Genomic DNA, 20,112 nt, shown 5'->3' on the forward strand with positions numbered 1-20,112 from the left:
TCAACTATTTTCAAGGTCATCACCGATTGGATTAAATTAAATGTATGAAATTGAATATTATATCCGGATGTCTTCCGGATTTAAAAATACAAAAACAAGAAATACAAGAATTCTGTAGAACTTAAAAAAAGAAATAATAATAATAAATGATCGCATTTTTTTGAAATTGCAAATAATGTTTTTAACGTTAAAATTCATAAAAAAAAAAAAATAGACCCATTAATTTAGTAATTTTAAACATAAATTGCTATTTAAAAATCAAAAGTTGATAGTGGTTTCACTATTAAATAAAAGGGTGAAAAAAAAATAAAAAATTCATACAGTTTGAGAAAAGCATGAACAAAATATTTAAAAAAAATAAAAATGAAAAAAATTCAATACTTGACGAAATAATTATACACTTTAATGATAAAAAAATCAGCCTATATACCATCAACAAACGGTGTGATCACGAAAAAATCTATAATATATGAATGAATATTTTACTACAACATATAAAATATTCATTCGAATGTTTTTTGATAGAAATTGCGGATCGGTTTTTAAAACGGCATATTTTTATGTTCTTGGGGACAGCGGGATACAGATCGAAAGTGAGACCGTATACGAATTGTATGCGCCTATATATATTATAGATTTATCATTATTATATAAGGTCACTTAATATTATTATAAATATTTTTTGAATTTTGATATTTATCATTTTAATGAAGGATATACATTATACAAATAATACACATAATAACATGAAGTTGTATTGAGCAATTCCACAATAATTGTGGTGTAATGTAATAATTTATACACCGCATTAATGATGCGTAAGTTATTGAACCTAAATTTATTAATTTATATTAATTGAATAACTTAACTAATTAAACATCATTAATCATAGATAAATAATATAATGATTGTATTTAACAAATATTGCTCTTTACGACGAGTCGAATGTATATAAGATATTTACATATATAAGTTATTTATAGTTATTTCACATACTTAAACTTGCAATAATTACTATTCTATTGATAGGTACCTATACAAACGGTGTACATGACCTGGCTGTTCGTCAAGATGATGAGTTACTATTTATTGAATGACGGAATGACTCGATATTATTGTAACGCTTATAATATTATATTGTTAGAATTTAACAATACTAATATTTATTGGTTTTATTTATTTATTTTTTTTTTATTTCAGTTCGACAGTATTGTATCTTAGGTACATTAAGGCCTAGGTCAGTGGTCACGCAAAGCGCCCCTGATTCGATAAAAACTCATCACAATTATTATGTCACCACAAGGTCTAGACGTTTTTATAAATAAGCATCTCTTTGATAGTTGATACAAAATATTACTACTTCCACGATAATTTACTGCAGGCATGAGTTTCTATTTACTGAAATATGTTGCTGCGATATGATTTGACCAACATCTGGACGCGTGTAGTGACGATCAAGAATCGTGAGTAAAGTATATGACCCAGACCTTAATTAAGAATCACTGCAATTAAAATTTAATCGCCAGTAACAGTGTTTTAATAGTAATCTAATAACTATTATTATTCACGACAATAACTAATTAAGATAATATTTTTATTTAATATTATACTACGATATTATGTCAAATGATACGCATTCATGTGTCTATGGTATTAAATTTAGTTTACAGTCAATACGTTATTATAATATCTGGAAAAATTAATATTTCTAATTAACTCGTGAACATTAAGAAGAAAGTAAAAAAAATATATGGTCTGAATTTATCTTATTTGACAGAATGCACTCCGAACAGTAGTGATGTCGTTTTTATATATTATGCTGGTACATATTTTAATTTAATTTAAATTTTAGTGGTAAAGGCTTATAATAAAACATTATTAGGTATATTACAAGTCCTGTTTTTTAAGATCGAATGGATGTATTTTCAAAAATAATACAAGACTTCTAAAATGAGATAATTCATTAAACAATAAAAAAAATGTACTTCCAATTTTACTAATAATAATAATAATAATAATAATATAAGAGTTAGAAGAGTTATATTTATGGTAAGTGTAAAACTGAGAAGTACTTTAAAATTATTTTTTTTTATTAATAAATTTCGTCTAAAAGTTATACATTCTTGAAAATACATCCATTCGATCGACGAGAATCTGGTCTTAAAAAATGTATCACAATGGTTCCTTATTAGTTTTAACATTTAGACTATAATAATAAAAAAAACAACCCGAAAAATTCCCAATGTTCTAAAAAAAATAATAATATTCTATACATAGAACGACAACATTACTGTTTGAAGTGTATTCAATAAATTACATTATCAAATTAATCTTGGTAAGACAATTTTAACTAAGTGCATACAATTATTTAAAAAAAAAAACTAATAAAATGCATAATATCACAAATTTCACGATTGTATAAAAACAATATTTATCTGTGAATACTGAATAATTGTACATTTTTTACGAAACAATTAATTATGTATTATATAATGTATCATAAATATTAAAATTAACCATCATATTATATTAAAGCAGTATTAAAATAATAGCACAGCATCACAATGGTTTATGATTTGTAATAATTACCGATAATAATATACTTTACTGGAGGTATATATTAAGTGATAATATACACATAACAATAAATTGGTACTTACTTTTGAATCCTTTTGGTATAATAATGATTTCAATATTCCATAATAATGTTTGAAAAAAATAATACGCATATTAATATTATAATTTCATTGATTTTATATCATTTGCAAAGAAAATAGCGTATAATATTATAAATTTACTATGATAAACGAATAGAAGTTTTAACATTAATTTTTATTTTTTATTGCTATGCGTCTACGTGTCGATAAAAAAATTTTAAAATGGAAACAATAATAAATTATCGAGAAATCTAATAAGTTATATAATGTAGAATTATAAAAAAAAATAACAAAAATGTCATGATGATTTTAAGCTTAACTTAAATTATTATAAGTTATATAATTTCAGGGTTAATTATTATTTTTTTTTTTTTTGAATATAAATTTAGGAATGTCTAATAGATTGATTCCGGTGAACAATTGTAGCAAGCAGGCAATGATAACTAAAATCATTACAAAATGTATCAGGATGATGCATCTGTATTAATAATATTAAAAAACTATTTAAGATGTAATATATTAACTATATTACACTTACTATAAAATTGTTAATTATTATATCTATCCATTAATCTTATATTATTAATAAATATAGTGTTGTTAATTATGTTAGGTACCGTATTATTGTTACTATAATGTGAACTGTAAGTATCAATAATATGTTATTCTCAATGGAAATATTTTTAATATAATTGATATTATATTGAGTTTTGAACTTATGTGTAATTTATAATATAAAAATGTTGATCTTAAAATCATCAATTTTTATATAATTTAATGATTTTAAATACATATGTAATACTAATTATAATATACATATATTTTGGATAATCTGGCATGTACATAAAAATGACAAATGTTTATATTAATATATAATTAAATAAAAACCTGAAATGTACGAAATATAATATGTACTCGTTTTCTTAACAAATACGAATTTCAGCTATAATATATTGTTGTCATTATCAGTACTAAACATTAAGGTAAAATCGGCCTGTATTTGGCACTGATTATGAAAACATTATAGTCATTGTGTACTCCTAAAAATATTTTATACATCTTAAGACTTAATTTAATTATAAAATAACTTCGAGCACTAAATTTAAATGTTTATTATTCGTATAATACTATAAGTAAATAACATTTTGTACAATCAACTTCAAATATGAGAGTTTATTGTTCAAACGATTGATATAAAATATTTTAATTTTTAAAACTATAACTTATAAAAATATAATATTTGAGTTATCACCTAACCTGTTTTTGTGTCATAGTTTTCTACTATATAATTCGATTTGATTAATAAATTTATATATTATATAATATTATAGTTATACTTTACATGTAATTTTATTATGATATTTTAATATATTATACATATAGAATATACCATAATAAAACTGCACGTAAAACTAATTATTATTTTAAATTTATGTCTAAAAAAGGTTTACCTATTAAATCTACGTAATCTTTTTTGGCTTTCATTACCAATCGTTCCGTTGCTGGTTTTGACATAGTAAGGATACATCTTGTAACATTATCGACCGATCTATAAATAAATTGATTAATAATAAAATTAATATTTAATAACCACTATTAATTAATAAAATAATTATTCACAATATACTCTGAAATAAAACTTTTGATGTAATTATAATACTTTATAGTTTTTTTGTGTAGTTATAGTATAGACTGTAAGGTAAATAATACATGAGTCAAATTTTTACTCGACTAAAATAATGTGTTGTTTAACATAAAATATGTTTCAACTCAGACCTATGTATATATAATATTATTTGTGTTATCCGACTTTATCCGAGATTAGTACTTCTATCGTTTTCCATTTTGCTTCAGTTGAATTAATATAATACGAAGTAAACACAACTTATATGATTAAATTTATGACTTTTAACTTTCTATTACTAAGCATATTATATTATTTTATGTTAAAACTAAAATATTGAATAAATTCAACATATACTTAAAATCCAACGTACATCCATTACCGTTAAGATAAGTATTCATCTTTATATATTTATACTAAAAATATGTCTAGAATTAAGAAAGTAAATTATAAAAGTAGTTATGTATTAAAATAGGGTTCGTTAATAGACACTTAATTGATTTTAGAAGTGTTTTTTCTTAAAATATATTTATACAATTTGTATACGTTATATTTGCTATATAGATAAATAATTTTAAAAAATCCATTCAATTTTTTCTATTCTACGACTTATTTCAATCACATCAGATAAATTGTGAAATTATTTACTTGTAAAATCTAATAATTGTGTTCACTTCATGATGTAAGTACAACTTCATATTTCTGAAGTCTTTGATAGTGAACAGTCCATCACTGTTTGACTCTGATTTTCTTAAAATTTGTATTACTACGTCATATTAACAATAACGTTCCACTTTTTATGCAATATTTGAACTCAAATTTCTTCTCTTATTGTGTATTATTCACTCAGTACTGACAAAGAAAATATATCAGTGTGAACACACAGAAATAAATTACTAGAGGAGAGATTTTACAATGGGAATTTCAGCAACTCCGTAAATATAAAGTAATAGAACCAAAAAATCCAAAATTAGAAAATTAATTTTAAAATTTTAAAAGTTTTTCTGAAATTGATGGACGTTAATTATCCACACAGATAACATACAACAATGTTTTATTTCTATTCAAAAAGTTTGAGTAGGTACAATTGTATTACAGTTATCTAAAGAATTTATATTATTATTATACAATAAAAACATTATTATATTATACGTCATAATTATTTATTTTTATGATATTGTACAATTTAATTTTAATGTCATATTTTTGCGTATTTCTATAAAATGTTTAGTTACCTATCATGATTTATGAAAATGATGTATGTGAATTATAAGACGTAACTAAAATGTATTATAGTTACTGAATCAAGTATGATAGATTTGAAATTTGATCTACTTAAAACCTTACGTATAAACTCGTATTATACGGAATTGAGCGATAACGTCTGTACGATGGACTCTTTAAATGTTTATCTATTATTTTAAAGCACATTTTCATGAAACTTATTTTCTTTGGTTTACTAAATTAAATCTAAAAATTCTTTTCAAAAATAAAAATGTAATTAATTATTATTAACATACCTTTGGGTTCCATTCCATATGTTATTTATTTCCATTTCTGCGCATATAGGAAGACAATCACATAATGTGTAACTTTTAGCTATAACAAAAATATATTGATACAACAATCAATAACCATTTTTTTTTTTCATAGATACTTAAAAATATTAAAAATATTTCAAGTAAAAAAAAATTTTACTTTCTACATTTTATATGTAAATGTAAATAATTCAATTTTTATTTGATTTTAATAACCTAATCTTTCCAACAGAATTATTCACTAAATATTCTCATCCCAATTTTATCACATTAAAATCACTTGAATTTTTTTTTAAATATAATCTATGTTGGAAAAATATACACTTATTATTTATATTACGTTTATAATGTTCTAAGATAAATTAATGAAGACTATCGTTTTACGTTTTCTAGACGTATTAATTTAAACGTTTTCGTTAAGACGTATTCAAATCGAAATTTTCATTAATTTTTAAATGTAAAATAATTAACATAAACGTGGTTTTAAAAAATGCCATTATTTGAAATTTAAACGATAAAAAAAAATGTGACTATATTTTGAATACATTTAAATTGCTGTAAGAAAAATGTATGTGGTATTTCATTTATATTTAAAGGTTTTTGAGTGAACCTAAACATTTATACTGACATTTGGTGTGGTGATTCTACTACTACTAATAATAATTTTGTAAATGTAAGTCATCAATTAGCTATTACCAGTAAATGATATCTTTAAAACTTATTCTGTTTACAAACCAAAATTCTAAGTTACTCTTGCTGAGATAAATCACACAATATTAGCTTCTTCCACGTCCAATATCAATAAAATATTATGATTATGCATTAACTCCATAATAATTGCCCGTCTCAATTCATTTTTTACAATAAAAATTGCAAATAACTTGCAACCGAGAATTTTCTTGTTATATATTTTTATGCTTACCAATTAAAATCCTTGTTTATATTATACTACAATTTCTTTTTAGTTTTTTCTATAGCTAAACGATAAACCGATTCTCAGTTAAGTATCACTAATATTATGTCGATTCTAAACGGCTTATATCAAATTAATCATGTTAACTACTCTAACATCACAAATAATACCTATTATTATTATATTTACAAATTGTTTACTATCTTATTATTAATAATACGATTATTGTATTAATAATAATAATATTAATAGAGACAATTCGCCAGATACAAAGCATCTTACAATACCGTTTAATTTAATTTAAAAAATAATAATTTTAGTAAAAACACGTATAAAAATCCTTAAACCATCATACATTTTTATTGGGATGAATTATATTATACTTTTAGAATCGTAAATTGTCAATGGTCGTGAAATCTAAAATAGGTGCAAATCAATGTGTCATTGAATTATATTGCTAAAAATAGTAGGTATATAATATTTTATTATGTTTCCGTTCTTATTCGGTTGTTGTCTAGAAAATTAATGACAAGTAAAAACGTATCGCTCAATAGATATTAAACGCTCGTATATTGTTCAGCGAACAGATTATTTATTGTTTTCTAGATAATATACGTTGTTTTTTTTTTTTTGTGCGAAGTATACATTTTATGAAGGTACTGTCCAAATGGAACGTATTATAGTCGAAATAAGGACCACTGTTACTGGAGAGAACGTAGATACTATACATATGTATAGTATATATTGTTTATATACAGTTTTGAACATTTATTTCCTCAATATCTTACCGTATATTTCGGGTTGGCGCAAAGCACACTCTAGCAAACAGGCGGATTTACTGTAAACGGGGTGATGAAATAACTTTTTCTCGTCTTGCAACAAACATCCGCGTTTGGTCAAGTCCAAAGCTACCAATGAAACGTCCTCGACGATTTGACGGGTCGTATACAACAGTTCCACTTCCTCGCCTGCGTTTACCGTAACGTATTGTTTTTGTAACTCACCAAATCGTACGTCTACCAAATTGTGCAGTGAAATCTAAAAAAATATACGGTCCGTATTATAGTTCACAATAAATTTAAAATATAACAGCTGATAATATGCCCGACGAGCGGGCTTTCGAGTGTACAACATAATATAGATATATACATTATACCAACCGTCGGAGGTAAATATTAATTTATATTATAATATACATATTTAGGTAGGTATGTGTTGAAGTCACTGTTCACGTTGCATATTCATGGATACCAAGACGTTCATATATTAATAATCATGATTTGTCCAGTTAGAAATTACCATCAGGAAAAGGGCAAGATGGTTCATAATTATTTTGTTCATAAATTATAATAATTATTATTATTGCTATGCTGTAATCTACGCGGTCTTGTTAAAATTCCAATTGTCGAGCCGTGTTTTGATTAAATAAGTAATTAATCAAACAAAAAATATTATTATTTTAAATAAACATTAGTGTTGATGAAAGTTTTAAAAACAAATATGGACATCAGGAAAACGTTGGTCTTGACCATTAACATGCATACAATCTATAACCTAATGCCCTCGGTAATATAATTAACCTATAAAAAACAATTTTTTTTTTATTTCGCTGTGTGCTTATGCAGTCTTATTAATATTATATTATTCGAATATTTATTACAATAATAATTACTAGTTTCCAAGTATTACCTTAAGCTGGTTTTGAATTCAAATACAAAAACGGAAAAAAATAAAAATAATCTACATATAAAATAAAAATAGTTCTTTACAATACAAGTCATAATATTATAAATATGAGAGTATAATATGTATATGGTTTCATTATTATGAGAAAATAAAGTGATATAATATTGTACTATGATTAAAAATACGATTCAAATATAATGATTTGAGAATAACTCTATCCGATGAAAGCTTAAAGTATCATGATTATTGTTGTATGATATCATTTTTTTTTTTTATTATTTATTAATCGAATAATACGCTTCAATAACAATGGTTAAAACTGTTTGGCTATACGACAAATTTACATAACCACAATAATTGATAAATAGACATTTTTATAATTTTTTCTAATATAGGTACTTATTTACAATTTCTAAATTATAATTTATATAAATACAATTGTATTAAAAACGATTTATTGATAAAAATAAAATATTGTATAGTTTTGATGTTTCTATTTTTAGTCAATGCTATAAAAAAAAGATTTTGATTTTATTCAAATAAAATTTAAATGTTATTTATGTTTGTATATAAAATTATAAATTATTAAACTGTGTAGGTGTTGATAAAATTATTTTTTATAAGTATACTTTTTATTAAATCATATTGCTCACCTTAACTGGCTCATTGAATTCCATTTTTAATTCTCCTTTTTTCGAAAAATGGCTAACAACCAATTTCTTTCTTCTGTCGAGTATTAAATAATATTAATATTGTAAAATGTGTGGTATATTATGTACCCTTTAGCCATACTTGTTAATTGTTTGTAGAGAATTGATGCTAAAACAAGGGTTTTCAATGATGAATCGGTGTGGTTGAAAATGCCTGCAACAGTTGAAGGGCTTTCCGTTCCATGAACAATTTTTAAACATATTTTGACACAATAAAAAACTATCCTATAATAAGTGAAAAATAAAGATGAATGTACAGTATTGTTTGATTTCAAAGCATAAAACAACATACTTTTAAGCAGGTACTTAAGTGGTATAATATAATCCAAATATATGACTTAAATGTGACTATGTATTCATCTGAGTATATATCACTTATAAAAATTCAAAATCTTTGTAATCTCACTTCAATGTTCAACACATTAATACTTTTTTGTTGTTTAAAAAACAATTACTTTAAATAACTGAAACGCCGTAGCTTATGTATTTTCTTTTAAGTATTTATCCATAGGCCATATTTGGGCGTCATAACAATACTTTTGATTGCGGTTTTATTTTTGTTGTAAAATGACACTAGGGATACATTTGAAGCAATACTTTCAACGTTAGCGTCCCAAGAGTGTAATTTTAACTTCTACAGAAGTGTAAAAAAAAGTACATAAATATTATGTATATTTATTTATTCGGCTAGCAAACAGGCTAAACCTTTCTAGTTTCATTTTTAAACGTAGTCAGTAATACATATTATAGAGCCATATAACTATCATATGGTTATATGAAATTAAAATGATATTTAAATTTTTTTCCCATAAATTTTCATAATAGGTTGTATTAAAAATACCCAAAAAGCAACATATTATCAAGAAAAATAAAATACACTTAAGTCGTAGTCTACGGAAAATACTTTATACTATAAATGTCAACTGAATATTTTTTATTTAAACGATAAATAACTAACGTGCTTAATATGATTTGATACAGGTGATTTGAATAATTATTTTAATAGACCTTGATAATTTTATTTTCAGTATTATCACTATTATTTATAATATTATAAATAAAATATTAACTCATCTAAAATCTTTTTTCAGGCGTATTATCGATAATGTGTTGTTAGAGTGATCTACTGAAAAGATAAATTACATGAAACTAGCTATAAATACTATCGAATATTTTGTTTGTATGGTACGATAACAAAAACAATAACACTTTAAATAAATAGTTGGGGATTTTAATTATTATTCAAAATAGTTAAAATTCGATAGCGAAAATAGGATAATTGAGAAATATAAATTCAAACAACACTCCATATTTTATTCACACGTATAACTCTATTGTACGCCTCGGGACAAACGATCAATTAAAATAGTTAATAACGATAAAAAAAGATATAACTTATAACTTTAAAAGTAAAAAATATATATACATATTAAGATACATTTTTGTTTTTGAATTATGTTTCAATCATAATTTATGGGTAAATGAATTCTACTCGATAATTTGAAATACTATTAAAAACAATTGTTTTATAATATTTTGTTCTTATATTTTATTTCCTAGTTTTAACCTATTAAAAACATATTTGTTGCACTGTATATTACGTTGTTTAATTGTTTGAACAAAAAAATAATTTATTAATATATTTATTCAATAATTTTATTAATACATTTATGAAAATAGAAAAATTGTTTTCGACAACTAATGTCAAATAGTATATTTATAAATGAAATATTGTTTGCCCTTATGTCTTCTAGAATATTTTTTTCCAAGATTTAAACCATTTATAATTTCAGAATATATAGTATTTATATTTTATAGAAGAGTAAATATTATTCAATATATTCTCAAGTTAAAATATGCAAAAATAATATCCATTATTTCTATATTTTAAAGTTAAGTATTCTAAAAAAATTCAAAATAAAAACTGATTATATTTATTTTCTGAATATTATTAGGTGTTGTACCTCACTATTGAATAAATGTATTGAGTGTACACAATTTAAAATCAATAGTAATCATGACATTAAAAATAAGCGATACTATCTGAGGCAAACTATCAGCTAATTTTTTAAGAATATTTTGTAATTGATTTATATTAGTATATTTATATTTATACGGAACATTGAATTTTTAAAAAAACAACGCATATATTTCTATATTATTAATTTTTATGATTTTATATCATATAAAAATTGTTTTTTATTTATTAGTCAAAATTGATTAAGGCCCACATAAGAACGGTGTACAAATACATTAAAATTATTCTGAATATTTTGAAAGTTTTACTTTGTGCAAAATACAATAATACGTACATTATTGTAAGTGTGAAATTTTTTTAGAAATACATTGTAAGAACTTTATACATTTTATTTGTGTTTAAATTAATTGAATATATATCTGCCTACTCTTAGATATTTGTTTCTATAAAGGAATCAAATTTTTTTTATCCAGATTATCATTATATTGTAAGTTTACCTTTTTTTTAAATTCGTTTGTCCGTTTTATTATATTTACACCTAAAGTATTGTCAATCTCGTTAAACATTGGGTTACTGTAAAAATATAAAAAAAAAAAAAATTATTTAGATATTCACAAAAATAATAATAAATTAAATTAACACAAAATATATTTTGAATTTATTCGTATTATAAACTCTTATTGTAATAGGTACTAACAAGATAAATTATTTATAAATATAAATTTTAATTGAATTATATACAAGATTAGTATCAGTATCTACGAACAATTACTAGAACGACATTAATATATTTTTGTATCGAATATCGATTCATAGAATGATATATACGCCAAATCGTTCACTCCAATTTTACCAGTAAATGTAATACAATTAATGTAATGGCTTCGGAAAATTCACAATACATTTTCATTTTTTTTATTTATTTAAGAAATTGATATTTTTTATTTAAGTCATCCATCATGTATACAAGCCTAACTCTAACTGATAAAATAACACAGTAAAGGCATTTCCAGTGGTATTTCTTCAATGAGTCATACTACCTGTAATACTGAAAAGTTGTAGGTTAGGACTTTATTGTTTTATTTAATTCAATTAAATAAACAGGAATTATCATTATTTTTGTTATTAAATGGTCCAACGTCTCCTAATATTTTTAGTATAACAATGTGAGCATTAGCATCCAAATTAAATTAGAAATATTATTTATATATTTTTTTACTTTACATGCTTTGTAAATACCTCTCCTATCTAAGTAAATATAAATATATATACGGGAAATTTATATTTACACATTGAATTTGACTATATTTATAATATTTATATAACTTATATATATTAATCAGTATAGTGTAACTCATTCATTTGTTACGCTTGCAATATAATGTTTACATATTGTAGTGAATGAATCCATTCTTTTGTGGCTTAAAACCTTTAAGGCCAAGTTTTTATACAAAGAAATTTATTCTTATAAACATATAAATATTTATTTACTTAAACCTACGTATTATGTTAATTAAACAAATATTAATTAATTGTTCAATTGATATGATAAATAATAATTAATCGGATGTAAATTGAATTATACGAATATTCTCTAATCACTTAATTTTTATTTTTGCACTTAATCACATTTTTATACACATAACGTATCTAAAACGTAACTAAGATTTAGATAATTATAGGTATTATTGTGTCTTAAGAGTAATTAAAAATCTTTTAATTTTAAAATCTTTAAAATGTAAAACTTATAAAAATAAGGTTTTTTAAAATTTATTGTATGACATTGTACAACACAATATGGAAAACAAAACTTATTAATAATAATGATACTAAATATCAATTTAATCTATCAAGGAACGAAGTTTCAGTATTAAATCACACTTACGTGAGCATTATTTATATATTATAATATATATAAATATAGATGTACATGTTTGATAACCCTCTAAATGTGTTTATGTCATAGGTTATAATCATTTGTGTTTGACAAGTATTGGAAAAATGGTTTTGAATTTCCAATTCTATTGTTATAAAATTTAATATATTTTATTTATTGCATCTAAGTTGTAACACGATTGATATTTTTTAATAATATTTTTCTTTCAAAATATATTAAACTATTAAAATATGCATTATTTTCAGAAATATCATCAATATACGTAAGTATATAAACGTATTACAATATTATACAAGTTAAACTTTTATTATTGTTTTTTATTGAAACGATCATTATAATATCCAAATATTCAAAACAAATATTTTGTTGTTTGGTTGTATGAATAAAAGCAATAACCACTAGAATAAATTGTAGAATACATTGGATGACAGATAGAAAATTTGATTTGGGTGTAAAAGCATAGTCTCCGAAGAGGACTGATAAACTTTTTTGTGATATTATTTTTTTTTTTAAATCAAAGAGAGAATAAATAATACTTCATAACATTGTATAATATATAATTTTAAACTTTTTATTTTCATGACATGTATAAGATAAGTTTTACCTTATATTTTTAGATAAAAACGAAGTAAATTTTAGATGTAATAAATATGAATTAAATTAAATTACCTACAATTAATTAAAAAAATTAACTGTTTTCAAAATAACTAATAAAAAAGTTATTAATAACTTGTTATTTATTAAAAAGATAAGTTTATCATAATATAAAATGTTATGTGAATAATTTTTAATTTTTTGCATTTTAAATATTTAAATTCAATACAAGTTTACGAAAATACATGAATATTATTATGTAAAAATAACTTATTTGTGATTGTTCTACTTTTTATATTTATAACAATAACTAATGGATAATTTATAATCAACTTATAGAAACCATATAATTTAATTACCTATTTTACTTGGAAATTATTAATTATCTGTGAGATAAATATTAATTGTTTAATGTATATCAATATTTAAAAAAATAATTGATAGAACCATTGTCAGTTATTCAATAAGATTATCGTTTTTGTTAAAAATAAAGTATTTTGATTGTGAAAGCTGTACTTAATGACTTGAATGCACGTCTCAAAGTCTACTCTGACAGTGAAATCGAATTTACCGTAGCATCCACAATAATCACATTTATTTTGAAAACTTTATCAAAATAAAAGTTTTTAGTAAAAAATAAAAATAATATTGGGTCAGTAAAAGAGCGCAAGTCAAAAAGGTAAGAAAAAATGGATTTGAAACTTTTTCACGTAAAAATGTTGAAACTAAATGTCATTTTAGAATATGTACATCATTTTAAACTAAAAACTAAAATTTGTTGAGCAAATTAAATTTTTGAAATATTTATAGTTAGGTATTATACCATTATAATAAAATTGGTACCTAATGGCTAATAAAAACATTTTTATAATAGTTAATTTTGATTTACCATAATAAATTTATTTCTGATATTTCTCTGTATTATTTTTAATTTTTACTTATTTTTAACGCCTATACTACTAATCCATTTAAATAAATTGTATTCAATAAACTAACAGTAAAATGACCAAAATTTTAATGTGACCTTCTCATCGATATTTTTCGTTATAAAAAGGGGATTTGTAAATGTGATATTTGGAATGATGGTTTATAAAATGTACAATAATGAAGAAGACATATTTTTATGAATAAAAGTATATAAACTATTGTTTTTTTATGTATATTTTGGTTTGTATTTGATTTGTTCAGAGAAAACTTTTTAAATTAATGTTTAAAATAAATTTTATTTTAATTATCGTTTCTTGGAGGTAGATTAAATTCTAAACATTTTCCAATTTATATTATTTATTTAACAGTCTCAAATTTTTCCTTAAAATAAATTGTACTTAAACATTGTATCGTTGTGATTATAGAATCTAATTAATTATTTGATATGGGTAAACCTTATTGATCGATTTAAAATATATACAATGTAACATTTTTATTTTGATATTAAGTAAAATATTATTTTAATTATCGTATATAATAATTAATAATTAATAATTAAATTCAACGCAGTAATATTAATTATTAAATATAGCATAAAACAAGATATACATTTGATTTTTATTGTTTTATTTATATCAGTTTTGATTTTATAAGTTAGTTTTAAATATAAATATATATATATATTTATCAACAATTAATCCATAATTTTATCTTAAAATGTTTACTATTTTTTATGAACTTATCATATTGTTGTACTATTTTCAAAGCTTTTATTAAAGGATGGATTAAATACAGAATCAAAGTAATCCGGTAAATCGCAATAGTGCATGCTTGGCCATTTAAATTGGAATATAGTGAAAATGAGAACAATAGCGATGGTATTAAGATATATAATACTTGCTGACTCGGCAAACATTGTTTAGCCCAAAAAGAATTTGTATAAATTATAGCTGTATTAAAGCTGTTCCCGTAGTACCGCGTGAAACAATTGTAGTTAATTGTTTGAATTAAAAATTCTCCAAATTTCAATTTTTTTTATCAAATTTTATATTATTTAATAAACGAAAAAAATGTAAAGCCGTGCTAATTGCTACTTAAATTTTATCTTTTACACTCGCACAATTATCAAACATTATGTATGATAATTAAGAAAATTTGTATTGTTTCATCCGTGCTCACAATGCTGAAACTCAAAATATAATGATATTTATTATTTTATAATGGAACGCGTGTCATGATGCATGCTGATTGATTTAGCTATACTAGATGAACTTGATCTAGAGATAATCACATAAAATTGTCCATATTGACCGAACAGCTAGGTGTAGAGATTTGAAATGTTGGTGGTATATTTCTTTAGTGGTGTAAGAATAAGATATAAATTAATTATAAATATTATTATAAATAAAAATAAAATTATAAAACGTTTATTCTCTTACAACCCTTTTAATGATAGGGTTAAGTAGAACACTTTTTTATCCCATCCCTACACCATTACATATAACATATTACCAAAATTTAAGTTTTTAGACTTAGCGATTTGGTCTGGGCGTTGATGAGTGAATGGGGAAATGTACCAATCATTTTTTTTAAATATATATAAAATATATGTAATATATATATATATATATATATATAGATTACCATTTAATTTAGAGTTAATAATTCTTGTTTAAAACGTAAAAATTATTCAAATTTACTTATAATATTTGTAGATATTATAATTCAATTTATATTGAAATATAGAAAGATACCAACTATGGTATTGTATAGATAAAAGTAAAGTGAATACTTGATCCATTGATATAAAAATAGATACTATAATTATATTTTGTGTGATAAACTAACGTTACTAAATTCTAGGTCTAAATCTTTTTGAGATTTACTCGATAAATATTCCAAATTAGTTTAAATTAAAAACATTTCTTTATACAACCCAATACTACTGCACATCTGGACATACAGTTTCTCACTTTAAGGTGCAGTCAAAAATCAATTACTAACACAATTCAAATATTTCACAGTCAATAATAACTTTCCGTATGATCACAAATAATTAAAGATTAAAACTACCGAAGAAATTACTAAAATAATGTACAAAGCTTTTCTAGAAATGTATAAATATTTAGTTTATATATTTGATTTACGAGTTATATAAAATAAATAGTTACGGCGAAAATGAAAAAAAGTACTCGTATTCACTAGGTGCCGAACACTTTACAAACCTAATTTAATATACTATAAGTAGCAATACATGCAATTCGTTTACTATCGACTGAAAATACATCAGTAACAATGGCAACGAATCTAGAAGACGGACGGATGCAATGTCACTGTGGTTATGTATGTTATTCTGCACTAGCTAAGACGAAATAAAACCTAAATATTTCGATAAATCGGGGAAGGGTCCGTAGCTATTATTATTATATTACAGTTTATATGTTAATAAAAAAAAAAGGCAACGTCTGAATGTGTGTATGATGACCTCAGCGTCAGCGGTCGAAGGTAATCTGCTGTACGACCGGAAGCTGCTGCAGGACAGACGGTGATTGCTGGCACGTCGGTGGACCAGTGCAAGTACGCCACATCCGTTTCCCAGTACGGTTCGTTGCGGATTACACATTCGGCCGCGTAACTGATCGCCAACGCGACCATCGCGCACCGCAACCACTGACTGCGGAAGACTGCAATGATACGACGACGCATTTCTCGGTAGGACCTGTGTAGCCGAAATGGAAACGGCACGGCCACGGATAGGTACAACCGAATTCGATTACGCGAGATACAGAATTGCTAATATTTTAACAATTCACAGCAGCGGTAATACGACTGTGACAATGATGGTGGTGATGATAATAATAATATATAATTATTTGAATAATGGCGGATGGGAAACATTTCGATAAGCCAATTGTAGCACGCGCTTGGTTACAGTGTATACACGTTTTACGGTAGCAACGGTCTGCGACAATCGATACTAATAATATAGAAAAAGACGAGTACAGACACGTACCTGATGTGTGTATTGTGTATACAGTTTTGCGACGAGTAAGTACGTATTATTGTCGCATTGGGTAATTTGTTTTTATGAGCGTGTGAGTCATACGAAGTACATTCGTTCGCGGTTTAATCGTGTGATAACACATAACGGACATAAATGTTTAACTCGGCGTAAATGCGGCGTATACACGAAGGTCATTCAACAGGTGTTTGGGAATATTTCAATTGTCCGTAACAAAATGTTATACATTTGTACTTTATATCGAATACAAAAATTAAAACTTATGAAAGGAACAGTACGATGTTAACGAATTGAAAACTTTCAATTTTAAAAGGAAATAAATAAATGATACAAAATGGACAATAAGCATTTCACACACGAGGATTTTAGTGCACGCGAATTTCTATGATATAGCAAAACAATAACACCTTTAGTGTATGCGAAAATTGACTTTAAAACACGACGCGAAGGAGTACCATAAAATATGCAAATGATATCTCAATTACCGCCGCATAACGATCATTACGAGTATGTGATAATGGCCGAGAAAGAGCCGGTCAGCCGCGGCAAGAAATTCGCCAACAACGACAATGGAAAACGGCTAAAACGAAAACAGGAACATCTTAATCGACAAGCATCAAACTAAAATACAACAGTCGATCAGGAGCCGTATAAGGGTTGAATGACTGGTATTTATCGAGGTAGGATTCAGGATAGACACTCATTCCATCATCAACACTCGAATCGTCAGAACCACTTATTCTTGAAGTTATCGAACTCGTTGAACAAACGAATCACACCAACGACACGATTTACTGATAACGGATGTACATTATTGGAAGACAGTCCGTGTTTTCACCCTAATTATTTATATTTATTTTTAGAAAATAAATAACGTTTGTACACATATAACGTATGTAATGATAAACTTAACCTAACGTGGCTATTCGGTGGGAATTGATTCATTTTAAAGTTTAAACACGTTTAAATATGTATATTAAGAAATCATATGAAATACGCACTGGCTCGTATTTTTTTTTATTAATCATGCCTCCAGCTGAATTGCCACCCATGGATCAATTACTCTGCGTAGCACCGTAAGAATCAAACGATTGGAACGCAATTATAAGCAATTACTTGTTTAAAAATGATCCACTCTACACGGTATTGTTACAATTTAATTATATATAAAATATAAAATGTGTTCACGGGATTAAGTTTTAAATTAGTATACATATCGTTTACAACAATCAATGACGTATTTAAGTATTTAAAAAGTTTTTTTTAATTTTTTTTTCACATTGATAAATTAAAAGTTAAAGTGCAATTGATATATCTCATACACCCACGTTTCTACAAAATAGCCATTATTTTAAAATGTATTTGTTTAAGTGTATTTTTATTTATCTCAAAAATTCACGAGCAAAAAGTTTATTTTCTTAATAACAAGTACTACTTAAAAAGTACATTTTTAAAATGTTTTGGATTAGATAATATTTGTACATTTTATAAAACTAAACTTAAAAAAGTTAAGCAGAGTACAACTATGTTGTATAGTAGGTGTCGGAATAAGTCACTGTAATGGATATGTTAAATTTAAATTTAAAAATAATAATATATCATTATATTCGAAAAATGGTGAGTGGAGACAGTCTATAAGCCTATATCACTAAGTATATTTCATAATACGTATTTTGATATAGCTATTAAAGTAATTGATGTTACTATTAGTATTACAATAGATCGATTTAATTTTTTCCAAAAATATTTATTATTTATAACTGTAATTAGTATTAAATTATTAATAAATATTTATATTTATATCATATTGTATTATTATTAATCATTTTTGAATCAATTATATCATTTTAGCGTTAGAAAAGTATGAATAGAAATTTTATACACGCAAATAAGTGATATCTTAAAACTAATTTACATATTTTGAAAATTTCATTACGTATAGCACAATTTATAATATACGTAAGAGTTTTAAGTTCTCACGAATAATGATTTTAATAACAAATCAATTAACATCGTTATTCATCATATATATTTTTGTTCAAACTTGAACTTGAAATACCTATAAAAAGATTAATTGTGTTAACATATTTTTTTAGAATTAACATACTAAACTACTAAAGCATCAAATAGATCCAATCTGTATACAAAAATTGCCTTCAAATTAGAATTTCGAAGTATTTTGACTGTCCCAAAAGGTGATCATAAACACACACACACACTAAACACAAATTTTTAAATCAATAATAACAATATAAAAATGTGGCAGTAATGGATTCATTTTTAATGTTTTATTATATTATTTAAATGTTATTGGCTGAGTATATTAAAAATATATATACCTATATTAAAAATTAGTTGAAATTTAGATAAATCTCTGTTTTAATAATCCTTACATTTTTTTCTTAATTTTAATTTTTACAAAATATAACGTATAACTAGGACATTATTATATACATTACAACTATACATTTTTAGTACGTGATTATAATATATTTAAAACATAATATTGTCCGGAAAATGTTTGTCTTACCAATGTCCATATATTATATGCTGTTTACGGTAATTC

The 20,112-nt window shown here is 24.1% G+C and overlaps 1 protein-coding gene across 1 annotated transcript; it reads right to left on the reverse strand.

Moving 5' to 3' along the window:
* Positions 1-2,965: 2,965 nt before the first annotated feature.
* On the reverse strand, positions 2,966-17,287 carry LOC113549378. The gene is made up of 8 exons (XM_026950650.1): positions 17,010-17,287; positions 11,604-11,679; positions 9,211-9,353; positions 9,072-9,144; positions 7,521-7,770; positions 5,802-5,880; positions 4,109-4,206; positions 2,966-3,100 (listed from the first exon to the last, which is right to left on the reverse strand). The coding sequence occupies exons 1-8, from the start codon at positions 17,228-17,230 to the stop codon at positions 3,009-3,011; spliced, it is 1,032 nt and encodes a 343-aa protein (XP_026806451.1). The 5' UTR covers positions 17,231-17,287; the 3' UTR covers positions 2,966-3,008.
* Positions 17,288-20,112: the final 2,825 nt, after the last annotated feature.

The sequence above is a fragment of the Rhopalosiphum maidis genome, chromosome 4 (assembly GCF_003676215.2).
Source record: "Rhopalosiphum maidis isolate BTI-1 chromosome 4, ASM367621v3, whole genome shotgun sequence".
NCBI lineage: Eukaryota > Metazoa > Arthropoda > Insecta > Hemiptera > Aphididae > Rhopalosiphum > Rhopalosiphum maidis.